The 19246-nt window shown below is 31.6% G+C and overlaps 1 protein-coding gene across 1 annotated transcript; it reads right to left on the bottom strand.

Moving 5' to 3' along the window:
- Positions 1–1028: 1028 nt before the first annotated feature.
- LOC145605394 (LL-diaminopimelate aminotransferase, chloroplastic-like) lies at positions 1029–9134 on the bottom strand. The gene is made up of 10 exons (XM_081661434.1): positions 8981–9134; positions 8731–8893; positions 8578–8645; positions 8364–8480; positions 8208–8270; positions 7252–7356; positions 6215–6265; positions 4680–5000; positions 2413–2619; positions 1029–1446 (listed from the first exon to the last, which is right to left on the bottom strand). The coding sequence occupies exons 2-10, from the start codon at positions 8882–8884 to the stop codon at positions 1153–1155; spliced, it is 1380 nt and encodes a 459-aa protein (XP_081517560.1). The 5' UTR covers positions 8885–8893; positions 8981–9134; the 3' UTR covers positions 1029–1152.
- Between the last annotated feature and the right edge of the window lie 10112 nt (positions 9135–19246).

Genomic DNA, 19246 nt, shown 5'->3' with positions numbered 1-19246 from the left:
ACAGTTTGCCCCCAATTGTTGTTTGCGAGTCATGTTGGCTTCGAAACCTTCTTTTTGAGTTACATTGTCCGAAAGGCCACTCTTGTTTATTGTGACAATGTAAGTGCAATTTATTTATCAGTATCCAGTTCAGCATCAACGAACGAAACATATAGAAATGGATATTCATTTTGTCAGGAAAAAAGTTGCTTGAGGTGAAGTACGAGTGCTTCACGACATCAAATAGCTCACATCTTTACTAAAGGCCTTCCTCTAGTATTGTTTGAAGATTTTAGGGACAGTGTCAGTGTCCGTGGTCCTCCCGCTTCAACTGAGGGGGTGTGTTAACTATAGGATATATTTGAATTATATAGTACAATTAAAGTGGTTTATTTGTTACCTAGTTTGTAGCATATTCACGCCTAATACTTGTATATATTCTGACTTACTCAATGAATAGAATCAAGGAAAATATTCCGTAACTCTTTCATGGTTAATTAAAGGAAATGGAGTCTGTGAACGAGGGACACCCCGACAAGTTATGTGATGCAGTCCTCGACGCTTGCCTTGGGCAGGACCCCGACAGCAGGGTTAGTTGTGAAACCTGCACCAAGACTAACATGTTTATGGTCATGGTTATGGTTTTGGTTTACCACCAAGGCCAATGTAGACTATGAGAAGATTGTTTGCCGCCGACAAGGAGATTCTTACGATAGTCAAGGAAAGCTTTGAATGAAATGTTGTCGAGCTACATCTCATCACCCCATAAGACCCCGAACGAGTACCTGAGTGACTAAATGTAATCATTTGTTTTTCTCTCTTACTTAATCCGTAACAATTAAGCTGAATACATACCTGACTTTTAACGTTGATTTAGCAAACAATTATGTGATTGAATTATATGGTTCAAAACAATCTTTAATTACCCTAGGATGTATTTAACACCATTGTTTGCTATTTAAAATCTCTAAGATTGCTCTGAAAGCATGGACTAAGACTTCAATTTTAGAGGATTTTCAACTTTTTGAGAAAACAAAAGAATAGTCACATTTACCCAATTTTGTAAACTACGGAAGAAAAGTGAAAATTTTTAAGTTCTAAAATAGAAGATACAATGGCCAACATTGTTCAAACTAACAGCCCTATGGGCAAGAAATATGATTCAAGCATATCTCACTTGTACAACTGTTTGAATCTTCTGCAGGCTTCCAGAACATTTTCCCGGTGACCAAAGGCACTAACACGGACAAAACCTTCACCTCCAGGTCCAAATCCACTACCAGGCGTGGTTACCACATGAGTCTTTTCAAGAATCTCACTGAAAACATCCCAAGAACTTCGACCAGGAAAGTGCACCCACACATATGGCGCATTTGTTCCCCCATATACATTAAAACCAAGGGACTTGAATGTATCCACTATTATGTTAGTATTTTCTTTATAGAAACCAATGGTTTGCTTCATTGCCTGCAAAATGTTCAAACTTGAATTCTCGGCTTTTTAATGAAGGACAAACTACAAAAATACTGGCGACCATTCGAAAGACTACAAGTACAATCCAAAGAAAGCTGAGCTGTGTAAGGCATATATGTGTAGATGTATGAACTTCTCACAATATCTCTCTAGAGTCTAGACTAACATACAAAGACTTAAAATATACAAGCATGGTTAGTACTTAGTAGAGAAGTTTAGCCAATTAGCCTGCGACCTCAGGTTTGAGCACTATAGACCTTATCCATTGATCTTACAATATACTCAAACAGAAATAGTGAAGGACAGACAAATACAAAAAACATAATCTTGTCCTCCAGATGAACTTAATTGAGCTTAGCTTATTTTTACTGATTTTATTCATAAATAAGATGAAGAGAACAGTCATATTCATTTGTTTCACACACAATGTCACAACCATAACATGTTCAACAACTCTTGTTTCTCAATGCACGTGCAAATTGCTTTCACTATATTAACATAAAATATTCATGTTGGCTTTTATTTGATTCGTCTCATTGAGTAGTTTATTCATATTCAATTGTTAAAGGTTTATATAGATATTTGTGGTCAAAGTAATGCATTAGCAAGCAGCACAATCAAAATGGGAAGGACATTTAGGATCGGAGGGAGTATTAAACTAAATTTTGGAAGTGGATTGTTGTTTTCTAGATAATCAAAAATAAAAATGTTGCCAATTATATAAAGACGGAGGGACTGAAAATAAACTATTTAAACTAAGTGACAAAAGTTGTCATGAAGGCAAAAGATTAAGAGAAAGGGATTATGCGCATAGCACTATTAGCAAACAAGAAGAATCTCAAGATGAGCCAACTTGCCAAATTGTATAAAAGAACAAGCAAGAATATCTTACTGCAAAAGATATATTGAAGCGACAGTCCTATAATATGTACTCCGTAAATTGAAAGCAAAGAAACTGACCTGGAGGCCTTCTGGAGAAAGGCAAGCTAGACCACCGGCTTGGGATATGTTGGAAGCACCATTGAAGCAAGTACTGACAATGCGATTAAAGTCCTTTGCCACGGGAAATCCATCTGAAAATAAAAGCTCTTTTGGCACAACAGTCCAGCCAAGACGAACACCAGTGAATCCCGCATACTTGGAAAACGATGCTGTCTCAATAGCAACCTACACTTGCCATGAGAAAAATATGTTAACAATTTATGATTTCTGCAGTGCAGATTAAGATATCTACTTTGAGTGATTATAATGATCGGGCACAGAAAAGATGGTTTAACTTTGAAAATAACTTAAGCTCCAATTATTGCTTAATACAATTTCTGCACTTAGGTGTAATTTTGAGCTGTCGAAATACAAACAGGTAAAACAAATAATTTCCCTCAACAAGGGCAATCCCAATCACTATGGAGGCCCTAAGCAATAATATAAAATTTGGCCTCTATTATATACAAAGTACTATTAAAAAGAAAACACAAATCAACAATCAACTTTGATACCATTTACAAACAATAAGCTTTTTTATTACAAACATTAAGTTTTATACTTCATGTTATTTAGAAATTATAGTACTTTAGTTTTGGATATTAAAAAAAGTCTTAAGAAATTACAAAACTACGGTTTTGTAGAGAAATTTGTTACTTTAGATTTGGATTTGATGAAAAAAAAACAAAAAAACAAAATATAATAATTCTTGGCCCTTCAAATTGCAGCTGTAATTGGAAGCAAATTTGATGGGTTAAGCATAAGTTGAAAGATGGGTACAATAATAATTCAAATCCTCAAGGCCACTCAGTTACTAGTGGGTATGCTAAGTTAAAACAGGAATCTAATGAGGTTGATTGGTGTAAGTGGGTTTGGAACAAATTCAATGTGCCTAAGCATAGATTCATTTGTTGGTTGGTTATGTGGAGAAGGATCAAAGTCAAGGCTCACCTTGTTAAGTTGGGCATTGCCGGTAATGATCTTTTCCCTCTTTGCAACCATAAGCCTGCAACTATTGATCATCTATTTTTTGATTGCCAATATAGCAGATAATGTTGCTTACAGTTGTAGACTGAGATTAATGATCATGTTAATCCTGAACATATTGAGGACTGCAATTCTAAGCTTGAGCAGATTACTGGAAGGTTTAGAAGGATAGTCATTCATTCAGAGTTGCTTCGCAGGGCTTATTTATTGGGAGCAGATAAACAAAGTGGTTTGGGACAGATGTCTGAGAAGACCAGAAGCAGTGATCAGGGACTTGAAGTTTAATATTTTTCAGAGAATTAGTTTTGATATGCCTGCTAAAATTAGCAGAAATAACAGAAGATGGTTAAGAAGTACTCTGCTACTCTCTGTAATTAGTGTAGGGTTGGTTCTGTTATGAGGGATTGGCTGGTTGCGTCTGTTTGTTCTGCTCTTGTGGCAGAGCTGTAAAGTTCTGGTTGTTTGTGATTAATAACATTCATTTAGCTTTTTTTTTTTTAAAAAAAAAAAAAAAAAAAAAAAAAAGTGATGTGGATAGGGCCTAGAAATGATTACACAGAGTGCATGTATTTGGAAAATAACACTTGTTATTAATAAAAATATCAAGTCACTGGCCTTACTAGAATAATTATACACCAATGTGTAGGAGCTGAAGTAGAGTTCATGAAAAAAGAAAAAAAAAGTTAAATGTCTTTCTAGAGAAATCTAACATAGGTTGTTAAGGAAAATAAAATAAGTTCTCAGGAAAAAAAACAAGGTAGTGTTTCTAAACGTTAAATAACACGTCACAAATCAGAAGGGAAAAAATAAAATAGTACGATATAAAAATTACGTAAATTCTGCTTCGAAATTAAAGAACAGTTAATACGGAGTACGCTTTAAATTTGTACTATTTCCTCTTCCATATGATTTTAGTATTGAATCGTTGCTTTTTAGCTTCTTAGCTATCCACTACTTATATTTCAAAGAACAAACTTTGAATTTGTAGAAAAATGAAATTACCGTGAAAAACTGTTCGTAGAATTTTTTTTGTGGTGAAATAACTTTTAAAAGTTTTAGTGATAAAAAACAATTTTGTTTTTTTGTTTTTTATTTTTTGAGGTAAAAGTCAAAATATCCTAGTAATATTGTAATTCTTATCTGTGCTTACCTTTTCGTGCAGCATAGATTGGTATTAAATAGTAATGATAAGTCTATACAAAAGAGCAACCAACTTCTAAAGAACAGGTGCTTTGATTTCACATTTGCTTAATGCTTACCTCCTTGGCTCCAGGAATTTCATAAATTGAGCGTGGGCTGTCATCTGAAATATACATTGCATATGCAGAATCATAAACAATGATTGACCCATTCTCCTTGGCAAATTGCACCAATTTGGTTAGTTGCTCTCTTGTCGCAGAAGCACCAGTAGGATTGTTTGGTGAACAGAAAAAAATAATATCTGTCTTTCCAACAGCAGACAAATCTGGAAAGAAGCCATTCTCAGGATTACACCTCATGTACTCAATATTACCATACTTCTCTGAATCCTTCTGATATTGTCCTGTCTGGCCCATTATAACACTTGAATCCACATATGCCTGCAAACCAAAAAAAATTTGTACATAATAAGAGTTAATTAAAAATATGAATCAAGGAATAAATTCCTTGTGTCCCTAAAAAAAATATTTTTAATAGGTAAAGTTTATGAATTCATTCGATCATGTATTTCTAATCCCGACACACCAACACACTATTGGTTAAACCTCACCCTTTGACTATGATCCTTAACATATCCCAATAATTAACATGGATATACACTTAAGGATGGATAGAGATTGCATCAATAGATGACCAAACTCAAGTAATACTTTAATTCTTAAGTCTAAAAATGACTTACTGGTAAAAATCTAGAGCCAATTCACTTAATATCATCAGAAAGAAGAAAAAAAAACTCTGCAGAGGGGAACCAAAAGGATGCAATATGCAAAGTACACAACAAAATATCTGACATTCAGTTTTGGAAGGAGACTTGCTATAGAATAGGGGAATTGACTTCAGTTTTAATAAGGAAAGATTGGAAACTATTTATTAAAAAAAAGTAATAACAGTTGAAATTAAAGGAAAAAAAAAAAATCAGAGTGGCTGCAATGAACTATCCCCATCACAGCAAAATTTCAAAGACAACACAGACATGAATACACCAATGTGACGCCCGTGCGGGTGCAGCGCATCTAAGGGCGTCACAAACCAGTTATGGCCTCAAACTTCCATGGTTTAAAAGACCAAAAGCCCTCTAAGAAGCTATCACCAAAAGTATAACTCCACATAGCTATTAACAGAAAGATGTATCATTCATTGAGGGAAGTAAATCAATAAAGAATGGCCAAACGCCACCAAATATAAAATTAGGGAAAAGCTCTTAGCCAATCCTTACTATGTCAAGTTCAGGTCAAGTTGAGTGGATACTGGACAGATGATGCCCTTCCGTATTGTGACAATAATTTCCCCGGAACCTCAAAAAATTAATCTAAAAGTAACATCTGCAAATCTGGTCATTAATGGTGAAACTTGATGAGCCGATAACCCCTTCCCCTAAATTGTAAGATTCAATGAACTTCTCACGACTTCACAATCCAAACACTTCTCAAACGAATCAATTGGTATGAACGACATTTTCTGAAATGGAGGGACATGATAGACCCTTACGGATAACGAATAAAAATGATTGTAGTAAAAATCCACTTACAAACCATTCTCATCAACAACATGAAAAGCGATGAAACTTAAAATAATTAACTGAATCATAACATACCGGGTACGATGGGTCCTGCACAGCCATTGTGACATCTGATCCAAAAAGCATCTGCCATTGAATAAAAGGTAATGGTACGTAAGTCATTTAATAGTTGTTAAAGAGTAGGAGAGAACTTAGGCTACTTAGTCCAATACAGCACAATCATCTTCAAACTCTCCCCACAGGTTGCTAAGGAACCCACACTACCAAAAGGCACAAGCAAAGAACATTTGAGCACCATTGGAATTCAGAAATGAAAAAACTAGTCCACAAAATAAAATGTCACCTACATGTAAAAAGACAAAACCTTAAATTTTTTCCAGCTTCATAACATCCAATAAAGTTGAGACGGCCTTTAAATTACCCCCAAAAAATAGAAGAGATTTTATAGATTTTTTGCCATGTCAATTGGTTGTGTATGAGTGGTTTTCCCATTTTATCATTCTAGTTTCAAAAGTATAGGGGAAAAAATATCACATTTCCTACAATAAGTAATAAATTATGATTGGAAACAAATCCTCACTTAAACGGAACGAAGAGGTGTAAACGACTAATATAAAGGAAGTAACAGTGGTAAATCCTAGATTACGTAGTATAAGGATTGAAACAATGTGAATTAATTTTGGACAAAGGGTGTATCACTACATTGATAAGTACTATAGAGTTATAAACTAACTTAGGAATGGCACTTTGACATGTAGTATTATTAGGTTAGTAGTTTTTAGCTATAGTATAAATAGAGAGAGGGAAGAAAGAAGGAGGAAAAATTTGTATTGAGGGAAACCTTAGAGTCATGGCCTAAAGCCATTTTGGAGAGTTGTGAGCTAAACTAACTATTTGAGAGTAATAGCCTTAAGCTATTAACTTATCTTTTGTAACCTTTCCTCCATTATCAATCAATCTTAAAGCTTTCATCTTTCTCAAGTTACCAAAAATATCAGATTATTTAGCTAATCAAAGAACCAATCTTTTTCTTTATTCTACTGCTAATAGTGCGAGGAATATCATTCAATTACATACAAAGAGACACATCTAACTCATCAAAAACAGTATACCTGTAGGCGCGCTATATCACACTTAGCTCCATCTGAGACAAATATATCACCTTCTTCAATACCAAGGTTACCATAAAATGTTGAAGCAATCGCAGCTCTTACTTTCTAAAAACAAAAGCATTGTTAGTCATCCTTACACATACAATAAAAATAAGGTAATGAGATAATTATGCAACATCGAAACAATCGGCCAGTAATGTACTTTATAAAAAAAGATGCACAATACATGTAAATATAAAATGCTTCACTTTGAACTTCAACATAAAGAAACCCAATTAAACATGACAGTCATAAAACTCATAAATTCAATATTTACTTCCTCTGTCTTTGAGTTAAGCCCTGCCATAAGACAATTTATATCCTTCAATTCTCTTCGTGGAAGGGAGATTACAAAATCACCAAAATTAAGGAGCACTTATAAACTATAACAACCTCAGTCAGTCCGTCCACTAAATCGCCAAATAAGTAGTAACCTTAGATGACTCATTCTATCCTAACCATAATCATCACATAATTTCCATAACAGCATCGTGCCAAAACAACTTCTTCTTGCCCCAACAAAAATACTTGTGAAAACTCCATAATAAATGGGAAAAGCAAGACTTCCTACACAAAGTAGATAACCTAATTTCGGTATATCTTTACACTTTCTCCTAAGGGCCATTTAGACCCTTTTGTTATCATCTTTACACTAGGTCCTAAGTGCCATTTAGATTCTTTCTCTTTACTCTCTATAGTTCTATAAATGTAAAGTTGTGTTGACTCCTTAGCCTTTACAAGGCTGGCTCCAATGAGAGCCAATAGGGCAGTGAGACTTGAGTTACAAATTATAAACACTATGTAAACATCCCACATACTCAAACATCCAAACAACCTCAAAACATGAATTAGCATGCAAAATTAACGTAGGGAACAAAGTAATGAAGGAACCCAAAAAAACACATGTTGGCATATACCTTTTCACCTTGTTCAGCTCCATAACCGCTATAGCCTTCTAGTGTTGATAGACCATGTGCTCGCTACAAGTTTCATAGACATAAAAAATCATGTGAACAAAGAAGAAAGATTTCGAGTTGCAATAGTACAATAACCAAAAATATGAAACAGTTTACCTTAGCCATAGCAGATGTAATGACATCAGGAATGGGCTCAGTAGTGTCACCAATTCCAAGGCTTATCACTTGAGCATCTGGATATTTGGCCAGGTGTGCGGCTCTTCTTCTGGCAACCTGTGTTTTTAATTGATCATGATCAAATAGTCGTCTCGTAAACAATACTATGAGTACAATTCAGAGCAATCTGAAAAATCGAAAACAACATTGATACCTCGGGAAAGAGATAGCCGGCTTGCAGCTTAGCTATATTGGGATTTCGGGAAACCTTGCTAGTGTAAGCTGACATTCAAATAATAAAATCAAATTACTCAATTTGAAAAAATGAAAAAGAGAAAATACAATCGATAGTTCATCTTCTTCATACCAGTCTCAGTCTGTGGAGTTGCAACACATTTAATAAACCCGGGTTTTGGATTTTTAACTCTAACACCAACAATCTGAGCACTGCCATGCCCGTCCCTGAGGCAGGGCAGGAGAGGCGGCAGCCCTTGGCCCAGGGAAAAGAGCTCTGTTTTCATAGTTAAATCCTAGTAACATCAAAGTGTTGTGCAATACATTAGCAACCAAATTTTAGGGATATTTTGATATGATGATAACAAATATAAACAACTTACCTGAGAATTGAAGGTGCTTCAATGGGGGATACAAGAACTAGATTCACGCCGACTGCGCTTCAATGGATATCTGACTGATAGAGAGACCAATTCTATGGATCCCTATGACCCGCCACAGTTATTAACGGATATATCCGTCTAATAAAAAAACGGGCTGAATCTTTATACGATCGTCCAATTATAGGTCTTTTAAGGGTTCAGTGTAAATCTGTTTTTAAAAGTACAGAGTATTACTTTTAAATTTGCTGCTGCACGGGATATACGTATGTTTAGGAAAAAAAATAGTATAAGTGAAAGTTATAGTTTTTTTTTTTCCAAGGAAAATATAGATAAGTGTTATTTTTTTTTTTTTTTACAAGTGTTGATTTGAAGTTGTAGCAAGCAGTTATTTGGAAGTTATTTTATTAAACACACATAAAAAATAAAATAAAATCTAATATATAATTTAAGAGTCATTTTAACAATTTCTCACCACATCACTCCAAAACTAATTTAAGAGTCATTTTAACAACTTCTCACCACATCACTCCAAAACCCAATCCCTCAATTCTCATTCACTCCCTTTTTTTCCTTTTTTTTTTCTTTTTTTCTTTTTTTTTTTTTTTTGCCCCTCCAAAAAACTTCCACCCATCATTTTTTTAAAAATTAAAAAAAAAAACCCTCCAAAAAAACTTCCACTATTATTTTTCCTAATAACACACACTACCCCAAAAAACTACCAACTTAGTATTTTATTATATTACCCAATTTCTTTTTAAAAAATAATTGCACATTTTTTTTTCCAAATTATGTGTATTTTTTTTTTATATTTAGTAATATGCTACTATAAGTTGCACTATTTTCCTTTTAAAAATTCTTCCAATTGTTTATTATATTTTTTAAAATCAATTAACTACCTTATTATTAAATCAATAATCATCGAAACAAAAGATACATACATAATGTTTTTTTATGTGACAACACTTTTTTTTCCCTATAATATTGACGTAGTAACCCTCTATAACACAAAACGAACGCGTAACCCTTATAACACTGGCGAGATAAAAACAATAGCACTAAACAGTTAACCCTTATAACACTGGTAAAGTAACTTCTATAATAGCTAGCTACACGGAGTACCCAACCACATAAAAGAGTCAATTACTATATCACAAACAACTTCATGTATTTACAATATATTTTTGTTATTAGATCTTTGTAATTCTATCTTTCTATAAAATATATATCCCGTGCATTTTGCACGGGTGCACTCTAGTAAAATAAAATAAAAAAGAGGGAGTGCATGAGAATTGAGGTATTGGGTTTTGGAGTGATGTGGTGCGTGAGAAGTTGTTAAAATGACTCTTAAATTATATATTAGATTTTAAAAAATAATTGCACATTTTTTTTTCCAAATTATGTGTATTTTTTTTTTTTTTATATTTAGTAATCTGCTACTATAAGTTGCACTATTTTCCTTTTAAAAATTCTTCCAATTGTTTATTATATCTTTTAAAATCAATTAACTACCTTATTATTAAATCAATAATCATCAAAACAAAAGATACATACATAATGTTTTTTTATGTGACAACACTTTTTTTTCCCCTATAATATTGACGTAAGTAACCCTCTATAACACAAAACGAATGCATAACCCTATAACAATAGCGAGATAAAAACAATAGCATTGAACAGTTAACCCTTATAACACTGATAGAGTAACTTCTATAATAGCTAGCTACACGGAGTACCCAACCACATAAAAGAGTCAATTACTATATCACAAACAACTTCATGTATTTAAAATATATTTTTGTTATTAGATCTTTGTAATTCTATCTTTCTATAAAATATAAATTCCGTGCATTTTGCACGGGTGCACTCTAGTAAAATCCCTACCTTATAAAAAGTAGAAAATAACTCTTAGGAATAGTGTGCTACCAAATATACCCTCAAAAATATGTACAAAATTGTGTACAAAAATGTATATTTACTTTTTTACCCTCATTAATATGTTTACTCTCATTAATATACTTAATTAGGTTTTTTTTTTCTCATTAAACATACCATCAATTAATACAAAGTTTTTTTAACAAAACTTGTAATGCCTTTTTTTAAATTATAATGTTTTGTGCTTCATATGTTATTATTGTTATTTAAAAAGGAAAAAAAAAATTGTATGTACGAAGACTTTGTTTATTTCCACGAGATGATTTATTTTTACTCCTTCGTGGTTGCTCTTCTTATTTACAATTTTGTTGTCCTTTAATTATTACAAATATTTTTATTGTTTATTAGCTTTTTAATTGTACATTATTTGATGGTACGCACATAAACAACGTGGAATTTAAATGACATTCATATTAAATAATGATATTTGAGCAGATGTTATCAAGAGGTATAAATAACTTTAAAATCCTAAAATCGAAGGAAATCGATGATAGAAAAAAAAATGTATTAAATATGGAGAGAATTTAAGAGGAAAAATATAACTAAGTGGTTATTGCTTTATTATTAGATATAGATATAGATATTAGATGGTTGTAGAACATTGAACTTACTTATTAAGTTTTTAGCTACAACGAACATTTCACATATTATTACTCCGTATGACCAAGCTCACAAAAAATTCGTTTGAAGAAAAACACGTTAAGTATTATTGAATCATGCAAATCAATTAAGAGTTCTAAACTAGATTAAGATATGAAGGGATGCAAATCAATTAAATATTATTTAATAATAATTTTGAAATAATACTGTCAAACTTTTGAGGGTTTTAAAAAATAATTATCATTTAAGATTTTGGTGGCTTTTTTATATTTCTACAAAACCACTATATAGGCACATAACCAAATAGTACGTATTAAAACTACCAGATCTATCACCCAAACCAAAGGTGTGACTACTCGCTAATACAACTTCTATGCAAGAGCTAACTTTTTCGCGCGCATCGCGCGCGTAGGATACCCTAGTAAAATAAAAAAGAGGGAGTGCATGAGAATTGAGAGTTGGAGGTTTGGAGTGATGTGGTTAAGTAGTGTTGCAAAAATGACTCTACAATTGTATATTAGACTAGAGTGTACCCGTGCAAAATGCACGGGATATATATTATATTAGAAAGATTTTAATTATATAATATAAGAATTTTTTTTTTTTAATTACGGAAAGTTGATTTAGATGTAGTAACTTAGAACCTGTTATTTTGAACTATTTATGGTCTGCTCTGGCTCTACTCTGCTAAACTCTGATATACTCTGTTGAGCCCTGCTCTACTCTACTATCACCGGCTCTACTCTTTTGCAATATGATGTGCTCTATTCTGCTGGCAATCCAATAAACTCAAAAGAACAAAACCTTACTCTTATATGTGGGTGGTCACGCAAATGTCTCAAGCTATTACGGGGGTTACTTTGTCAAAGCTATAGAGGTTACTCGATTAGTGTCATGTGGGTTATTTTCTTTTGCAAGCAACTATTCGATGAGGACAGTTACGCAAAAAGCGTGATGTACATATTTTTGTTTTGATGATAAGAGAAGTAGAAGTTGTTTGAATTGAAGGGTTGGGGATTTTGAGTTCTATGGTGAACTGTTGATAAAGTAATTGTATATCCGTGTAGCCATGCTAATACACGACACATATTATACACGAAAGAAAATAACACAAAGTAAAATGTTAGTAGTGTTTAAGAAAAAATGAATTGTTATTAGTTGTTGCAATCCGCTGAAAAAATGCAAAAAAAAAAAAAAAAAAAAAAAAAAAAAGAAGTTGGCTAGGTAGTTATTGAATTTTTTTATTTTAGTGGAATGGTAGTTACCGATTTAAAAAAAAAAAAAAAAAACTAAGTGCATCTTTTTTTAGCGGTTTAAAAAAAAAAAAACCTAAATGCATTTTTTTTAGTGGTAAAAAAAAAAACAACCTAAATGCATGAGATTTGAGGATTAGGGATTTGAAGGGTTGTGGTGAAAACGACTTTGTAATTATAATATAGATTTTCCCAAATATTATCTTCACACACCAAAGCTTGTATAATTTGTCTCGTCCCGTCAAAAAAACCAAAAAAAAAAGTATAAATTGTTTATACGTTTTTTTTTTTTTTTTTTTTTTTTTTTGAAAACGATTGAAATTACAATAATTAAACTGAGTTTACAATAAACGAAAAGAGAGTATCTATCTATGTCTATGTAATCTATAAAGAGAAAAGGTGTTTTTGGTTAGGAATTTTTTAGTGCCCTCTCTAAAAAATTTATTATAATTAATAAAAATAAAAATTAATTTAAAGTTTAACCTTAAAAATAACTTCCAGTTTTAACTACTCTATAAATTTAGAAAGGTAACTTCTCTTGTGGTATTTTTTTTTATGATGAAATAAATTTAACACTTAGGATATGTTCTGTTCACCTTATTTTCACTTATTTCAGGTGTAATAAGTTTATATAAGTTTAGTTAAGTTCATATTAGGTTTAATAAGTTCTGATAAGCGTTACCCAAGTACAAATTACAACTAAAATAAGTTTTAATAAGGTCTAATAACTTCAGATCAGTGAAAATCAGGTGAATAGAACACGCCCTTAGTGTTTTAAATCTTTTAATAGTTAGTGTTTGTAATTTTGCATATTATATTTCAGCTTTCATAAGTATAACGCAACATACTAAAATTAGTAGTATGAATATTTTCTTCAAAAAAAAAAAAAAAAAAAAAGCAATATGAATATTTATATTGTGCACATATTAATATCATGCAATGCTTTAATTAAAAATATTTAAGCCCTTGTAAAAGTAAATCTAGTATTTTTTTTGCATGGTTTTCTTTTATAACTCATCCCTTAAATGAATTTTTACATCTACTAATTATAAATAATACAGAATAATAAATTATGTCAATATGCCATTTATACAAATAAATAAAGTATATAACTTTATGTACGAAGTTCAAAGAGGGGGATAGTCGTGCACGTATATATTGCGTGCGCCTCTAAACTTGTGGTAACATAAGTCAATCACAATTTATCATATGTTTAATGTGTTTAGGATGAGTTTTCCTTAGAAAAAATGTGGTTAGGATGACTCTTTTGTCATGGCCATTATGGCAAACTAAGGCCATGTTCTTTTGAGCTTCTGGGCATAGCAGATCAGATCAGATTAAATTTCAGCTGAATAGAGCACAACAGAGCAGATTTCAAGATAACAAAGCCGAGCTGAGCAGAGCAGAGCAGAGCAGATTTCAACATTATTATTAAAAATATTATTAATGTTATTATTATTAATGTTGTTGTTGTTGCTGCTATTATTATTATTATTATTTTTATTATTATTATTATTATTATTATTATTATTATTATTATTATTATTATTATTATTATTATTATCTCAAAAACATACAAAATTATACAATCTATAGAAAATTAGTGGGAAGCCGAGATACAATCCAGGCCCCCACTCCTCTAGCTATAGAAAAGCCGATCCTAGTAAAGATATGAGTTCCAGCACACGCCCCAATATCATGAGTCTTCGAGAACTTCTGGATCCGCTTCAGCAATGCAACAACCTCCTTTTCTAACTCCCCAAGAGAAGATAAAGAGAAAGGAAGGAAGCCATATCCAATTGCTCGACAACTGGATTCGTACTTGACCCGCTTCCAATTGGCCGCATCAGTCACTACTCGTCCAGGAACAAAGTCAGAAAGCCCAGACTGTGTTAATTATTATTATAATAATAATAATTATTATTATTATTATTATTATTGTTGTTGTTGTTGTTGTTGTTGTTGTTGTTGTTGTTGTTGTTGTTGTTGTTGTTGTTGTTGTTGTTATTAAGTGCATATACAATTTAGGCAAGTGAAAACATAAATATAGGTGTACCATATTTAACATATGTTAATAGTATAAAGATAAAAAACAACGGTTTACTTATATTTATTATTTCACAAAAAATTTAAAATAAAATGATTTAATGAGTAATAATGATTTTACTTATAAATTTGTCTTAATCATATATTTTTAACCCTAAACATAATAATAATATAAAAAGTATTACTTGAAAACAACCTCTTTTTTTTAATTCTTAAATTGTATGGAAAGATTTGAAAAATTATTCAACTCAATGAACTAACAATAAATACCCACATAAAATGTTTCTACACATTGTGATTCTAATATCAAATGTATATAAAAGAAATTGTCATTAATTGTTATTATTATTATTATTTATTTTTTTGAAAGAACTGTTATAATTATTAGAAATTATTAATTAATAATATTATTAAATATTAATTCTTAATAGTTTGAATTATTAAATATTATTATTTATAATTATTATTAATAATTATTATTATGATTAATAAATATTAATTTTAATAATAAATATTAAAATTACTTTTAATATTAATAATTATTATAATTATTCAAAATAATAAATTATTATCATTAATACAATATTAATTATTATTATTGAATATTAATTTATTGTTGTTATTATTAATTATTATTATAAAATAGAGCAGAGCAAATTTCTATTGAGTATAGCAGAGAAGATTTGATTTGAGCAGATCAGGGCTCAGCAGATCAGGGCTCAGCAGAGCAGAGCAGCTCTAAAGAACGAAGCCTAATAGTGTCGTGTGAAGTGTGAACTATGCAATTGTATAAGTAATGTTTCTTTTGTGGTTTTAACATCAGCTGACGCGCCTGACGGTCACCTACATTTTATTATAAATGCAGTTGCAGACTATCAAGAGCAGAATTGTATGAGTTAGTTAATTGTATGAGTTGGTTAGTGTTCTGTGTAAAACGGAAAATTGTTAGTGAATAACTTTGGAAAAAAATTAAATAAATAAATAAATAAAAAACCATGTAGATTAACCGAAGAAATTTCCAAAATGCGAGGAGAGATTACATCACTCCACACCCGTTGGCCAAACTCCTATAGTTAAAAGTGAGTCAATTTGTGTACTACATTATTACTCCCTTGCTTTACAAAATACCATGAAACACTAGTAAAATTAGAAGAAAAAAAAATCTACAATATCCTTTATAATCAAATGAAAGGAACTGGGGCCATACAAACGCTTCCTCATTGCCTTAATCACCACCTGATTATCACTCTCGATCTTAATGCAGCTCATACCCTTGTGTCTCGCAATCTTCATGCCCTAAAATACCGCTTTCACCTCTGCAATCTTAGTCTCTCATTTTTCACTCCACTACACTGTAGCTACCTAAAGCACCACCCCCTCACTATTCCTGCAGACTGCACCCAGTCCCGTCCCCGCCTCCCCCAAGACACCAGCATCAACAATAATTTTAACCACATCAGATGCTGGAGGAGACCCGTCCACAAAGACACTATTTCCACCCATCAATTCCCCTTGTTATTCAAATTCCCACCTCACGCCCTTTCGTATTACTCTTCAAAGCATATGCAACAATTTGCTCAACATTTGGATTTTCACCCTCAATCATTCATTTGTTCCTTGCGCCCCACATAGCCCAACACATGGTAATTACACTCACCATATCCTCTCCAAAATTACCAAAATTGCTTGGGCTAAACTGCAATCTTTTAATGCATGCATGACAGATGAGAAGCTATTGCGTGCAAATGCCCACACACAAAATTTCGTGCATCTGGCTTGGCTGACATGTTTTACTTGTTGGCTTATATGTTTCATGTGTTGGCTGATATGTTTAATCTGTTGGCTGATATGATTTTTGTATTGGCTAGTACATTCTTTTTGTTAGATGATATATTTTTGATAGGTTCCTTTTATTGGGTGATATCAGACATCATTTGGCTTATATGTTTCTTTAGTTGGCTGATATGTATATATTTATTGTTGGCTTATATGTTTTATTTTGTTGGTTGATATGTTTATTTTGTTGGCTGATATGTTTATTTTGTTTGCCGATTTCATCCTTTTGTTGAATGATACGCTTTATTTGTTGGCTGATATGTTCCTTCTGTTTGCTGATAAGTACATTTTGTTGGCTGATATACTTCTCTTGTTGGCTTATATATTTCTCTTGTTGGCTTATATATATATATCTCTTGTTAGCTGATAAGTACCTTTAGTCAGATGATACATTTTTATTAGTATCTGATATATCCCTAATGTTAACTAATATAAGACATTAATTGGCTGATATGTGTTATTTGTTGGCTTATATGATATTATCATATTACTTTATATTTATTTATTTCTTTCTCTCTCATCTTTCTCCCTCTTCCTCTCCCAGCTTTCAATCCTTTCTCTTTGTTCCTCACGCCATTTCCACCAACCTTTAATTTGTTTATCACTCGCCACCCAAGAACCAACAAACCACGACCCTAACTATTTTGACTCTCGAGTTTTAGTAACGTATTAAAAAAAAAACAAAATTTATCATAAAATATATTGTTACATAGGTATTAATACGAAGTTAAAAAATATCTACTTTTTAAATCTATAATTACTCCGTATGTTGCTTACTTGCTTAATTACGTGTCTGTTTTCCTTTTATAGGAGCCCAAAATTTTCTACCTAATCGAGAATCTTTCTATTTAAAGGTTGTACTTTTTGACGGTATTACGCTCATAAAACTTAATTAATTGCTCCTATCTTCCTTATTTTTATGCTGAGTTGGCGTTCAATCTGTATTATTGATGCCTTAATTGGCAATAATTTCCAAACACACTTTTTTTTTTCTCTCTCATTTTATCATAAATTTTCAGCCACTTTTTCATTTTCATTTTCAATTTTTCTCTCTCTTCAACCCCATATGCACAATGTACTTCCATTCATAGGATTTAAGGAATCCCCAATTTTCCTGATTCCCGTGAAAAACCCAAACGAGCACGTAATGAAGGGACGAAGGGAGTAATAATTAATCATGTATATGATAAATCTAAAGTCAAACTAGTACGTTGGCATGTGTGCCAAATTTGACTGTATTAATTATTCAGAAACATAAAAAGTAGTCAAATTAAGCAGATGAGGTAAAAAGTTCCTCAGATGACACATTTCAGCTTTTGATACTAATACAACTCGATCTACTTTAATTGATTTGTAATTATATAATTAAGATAAAATATACTGTTGTCATGTGGAATTTTGTTTGAATCGTCTCAATGCATATTTTCCTTGTATAAATTTTTTAATTTATTGAGAATTAGAGTTTTATTAATCGTTGACACACGTGGTAAAAAAAACGGAGTAAATATAAATTTACTTCTCAACTAACCATTATGTTTGTTTAGCCCATACGGCTTCTTATATTGATGTTGTTATGAAATATATAGCGAATGTATCTTTAACTTTTTGGAAATTTAAATAGATCAAAGAAATTGCTATGAGAGTTGCGGCGTTGAGTTAAATACAAAAATTAACATAAGTAGATGAAACTCGTGCGATGCACGGTTTGTTTGATTTTTTTAATGTTTTTTTTTATTTTATTTATTTATGAGCTAAAATTTTTTACATATTTAGATAAAATTCGTATTATTAAAAAATAATATTTAATTAAGTTAAACTTAAAAATCTCATTCGCCAATTTTGCTTACGTGACATTTGAATTATTTAATTCTAAAAGAAATTAATAATCTCTTATTTAATTGGCTACTACTAAGATTCATAATCTACATGACGCGCTGAGAAAATTAGAACCTACGTGGCTCTCTATAAACTCGGGAAAAAACTCCCCTTTAAATATTTATATTAGATTGATCAGAACATATGAAGCATAAAGATCAAACAGAATCAAAGTTGTAAAATTAGAATATAGGATATCCAAAGAAAAAAACAAGGCCAATTTAATTCTCATGTTTCCCATTGAAATGAGTATTACCATACAAAACAATAAAGGAAAGCCATTCTCTATAAATATATATTTTTTTTTGCTTAAATTTGGCTTGGGTTTCCCCAAATTTTTTTTCCCTTATCATCTAAGGCATGAAGATCAAACGTCTCTTTCTGGAAATATCCTTGAATTTCTTTCTCCCCTGCATAAATGAAATGCATTGAACACTCATTTTCTTCCAAAGACTTTTTTTTTGAAGCTTCTTAAGCTTTTTTTTCATCAATTCAGCTTCTGCCAATCTATAAATTTTCTTAATTTTCTCCATTTTCTCTATGTCATTTTCTGTATCAAAGAAGACCATTAAAAAATGTAACCCATAGAGAGTAGATAGTATATCTATTTCTTTGACGACATCGCTAATAACTTTCTTGATGGATTTTTGAGTAATTGCCTTTGACATTGTTGGATTCAATTCTTTTTTATTAGGAGATTGGAAATTAAATTAGGGACCATATT

This window comes from Chenopodium album, chromosome 22 (assembly GCF_948465745.1).
Source record: "Chenopodium album chromosome 22, dcCheAlbu1.1, whole genome shotgun sequence".
In the NCBI taxonomy this organism is placed as follows: Eukaryota; Viridiplantae; Streptophyta; class Magnoliopsida; order Caryophyllales; family Amaranthaceae; genus Chenopodium; species Chenopodium album.
The sequence above is the reverse complement of the archived record's forward strand: the minus strand, read 5'-3'. Positions and strand labels throughout refer to the sequence as shown.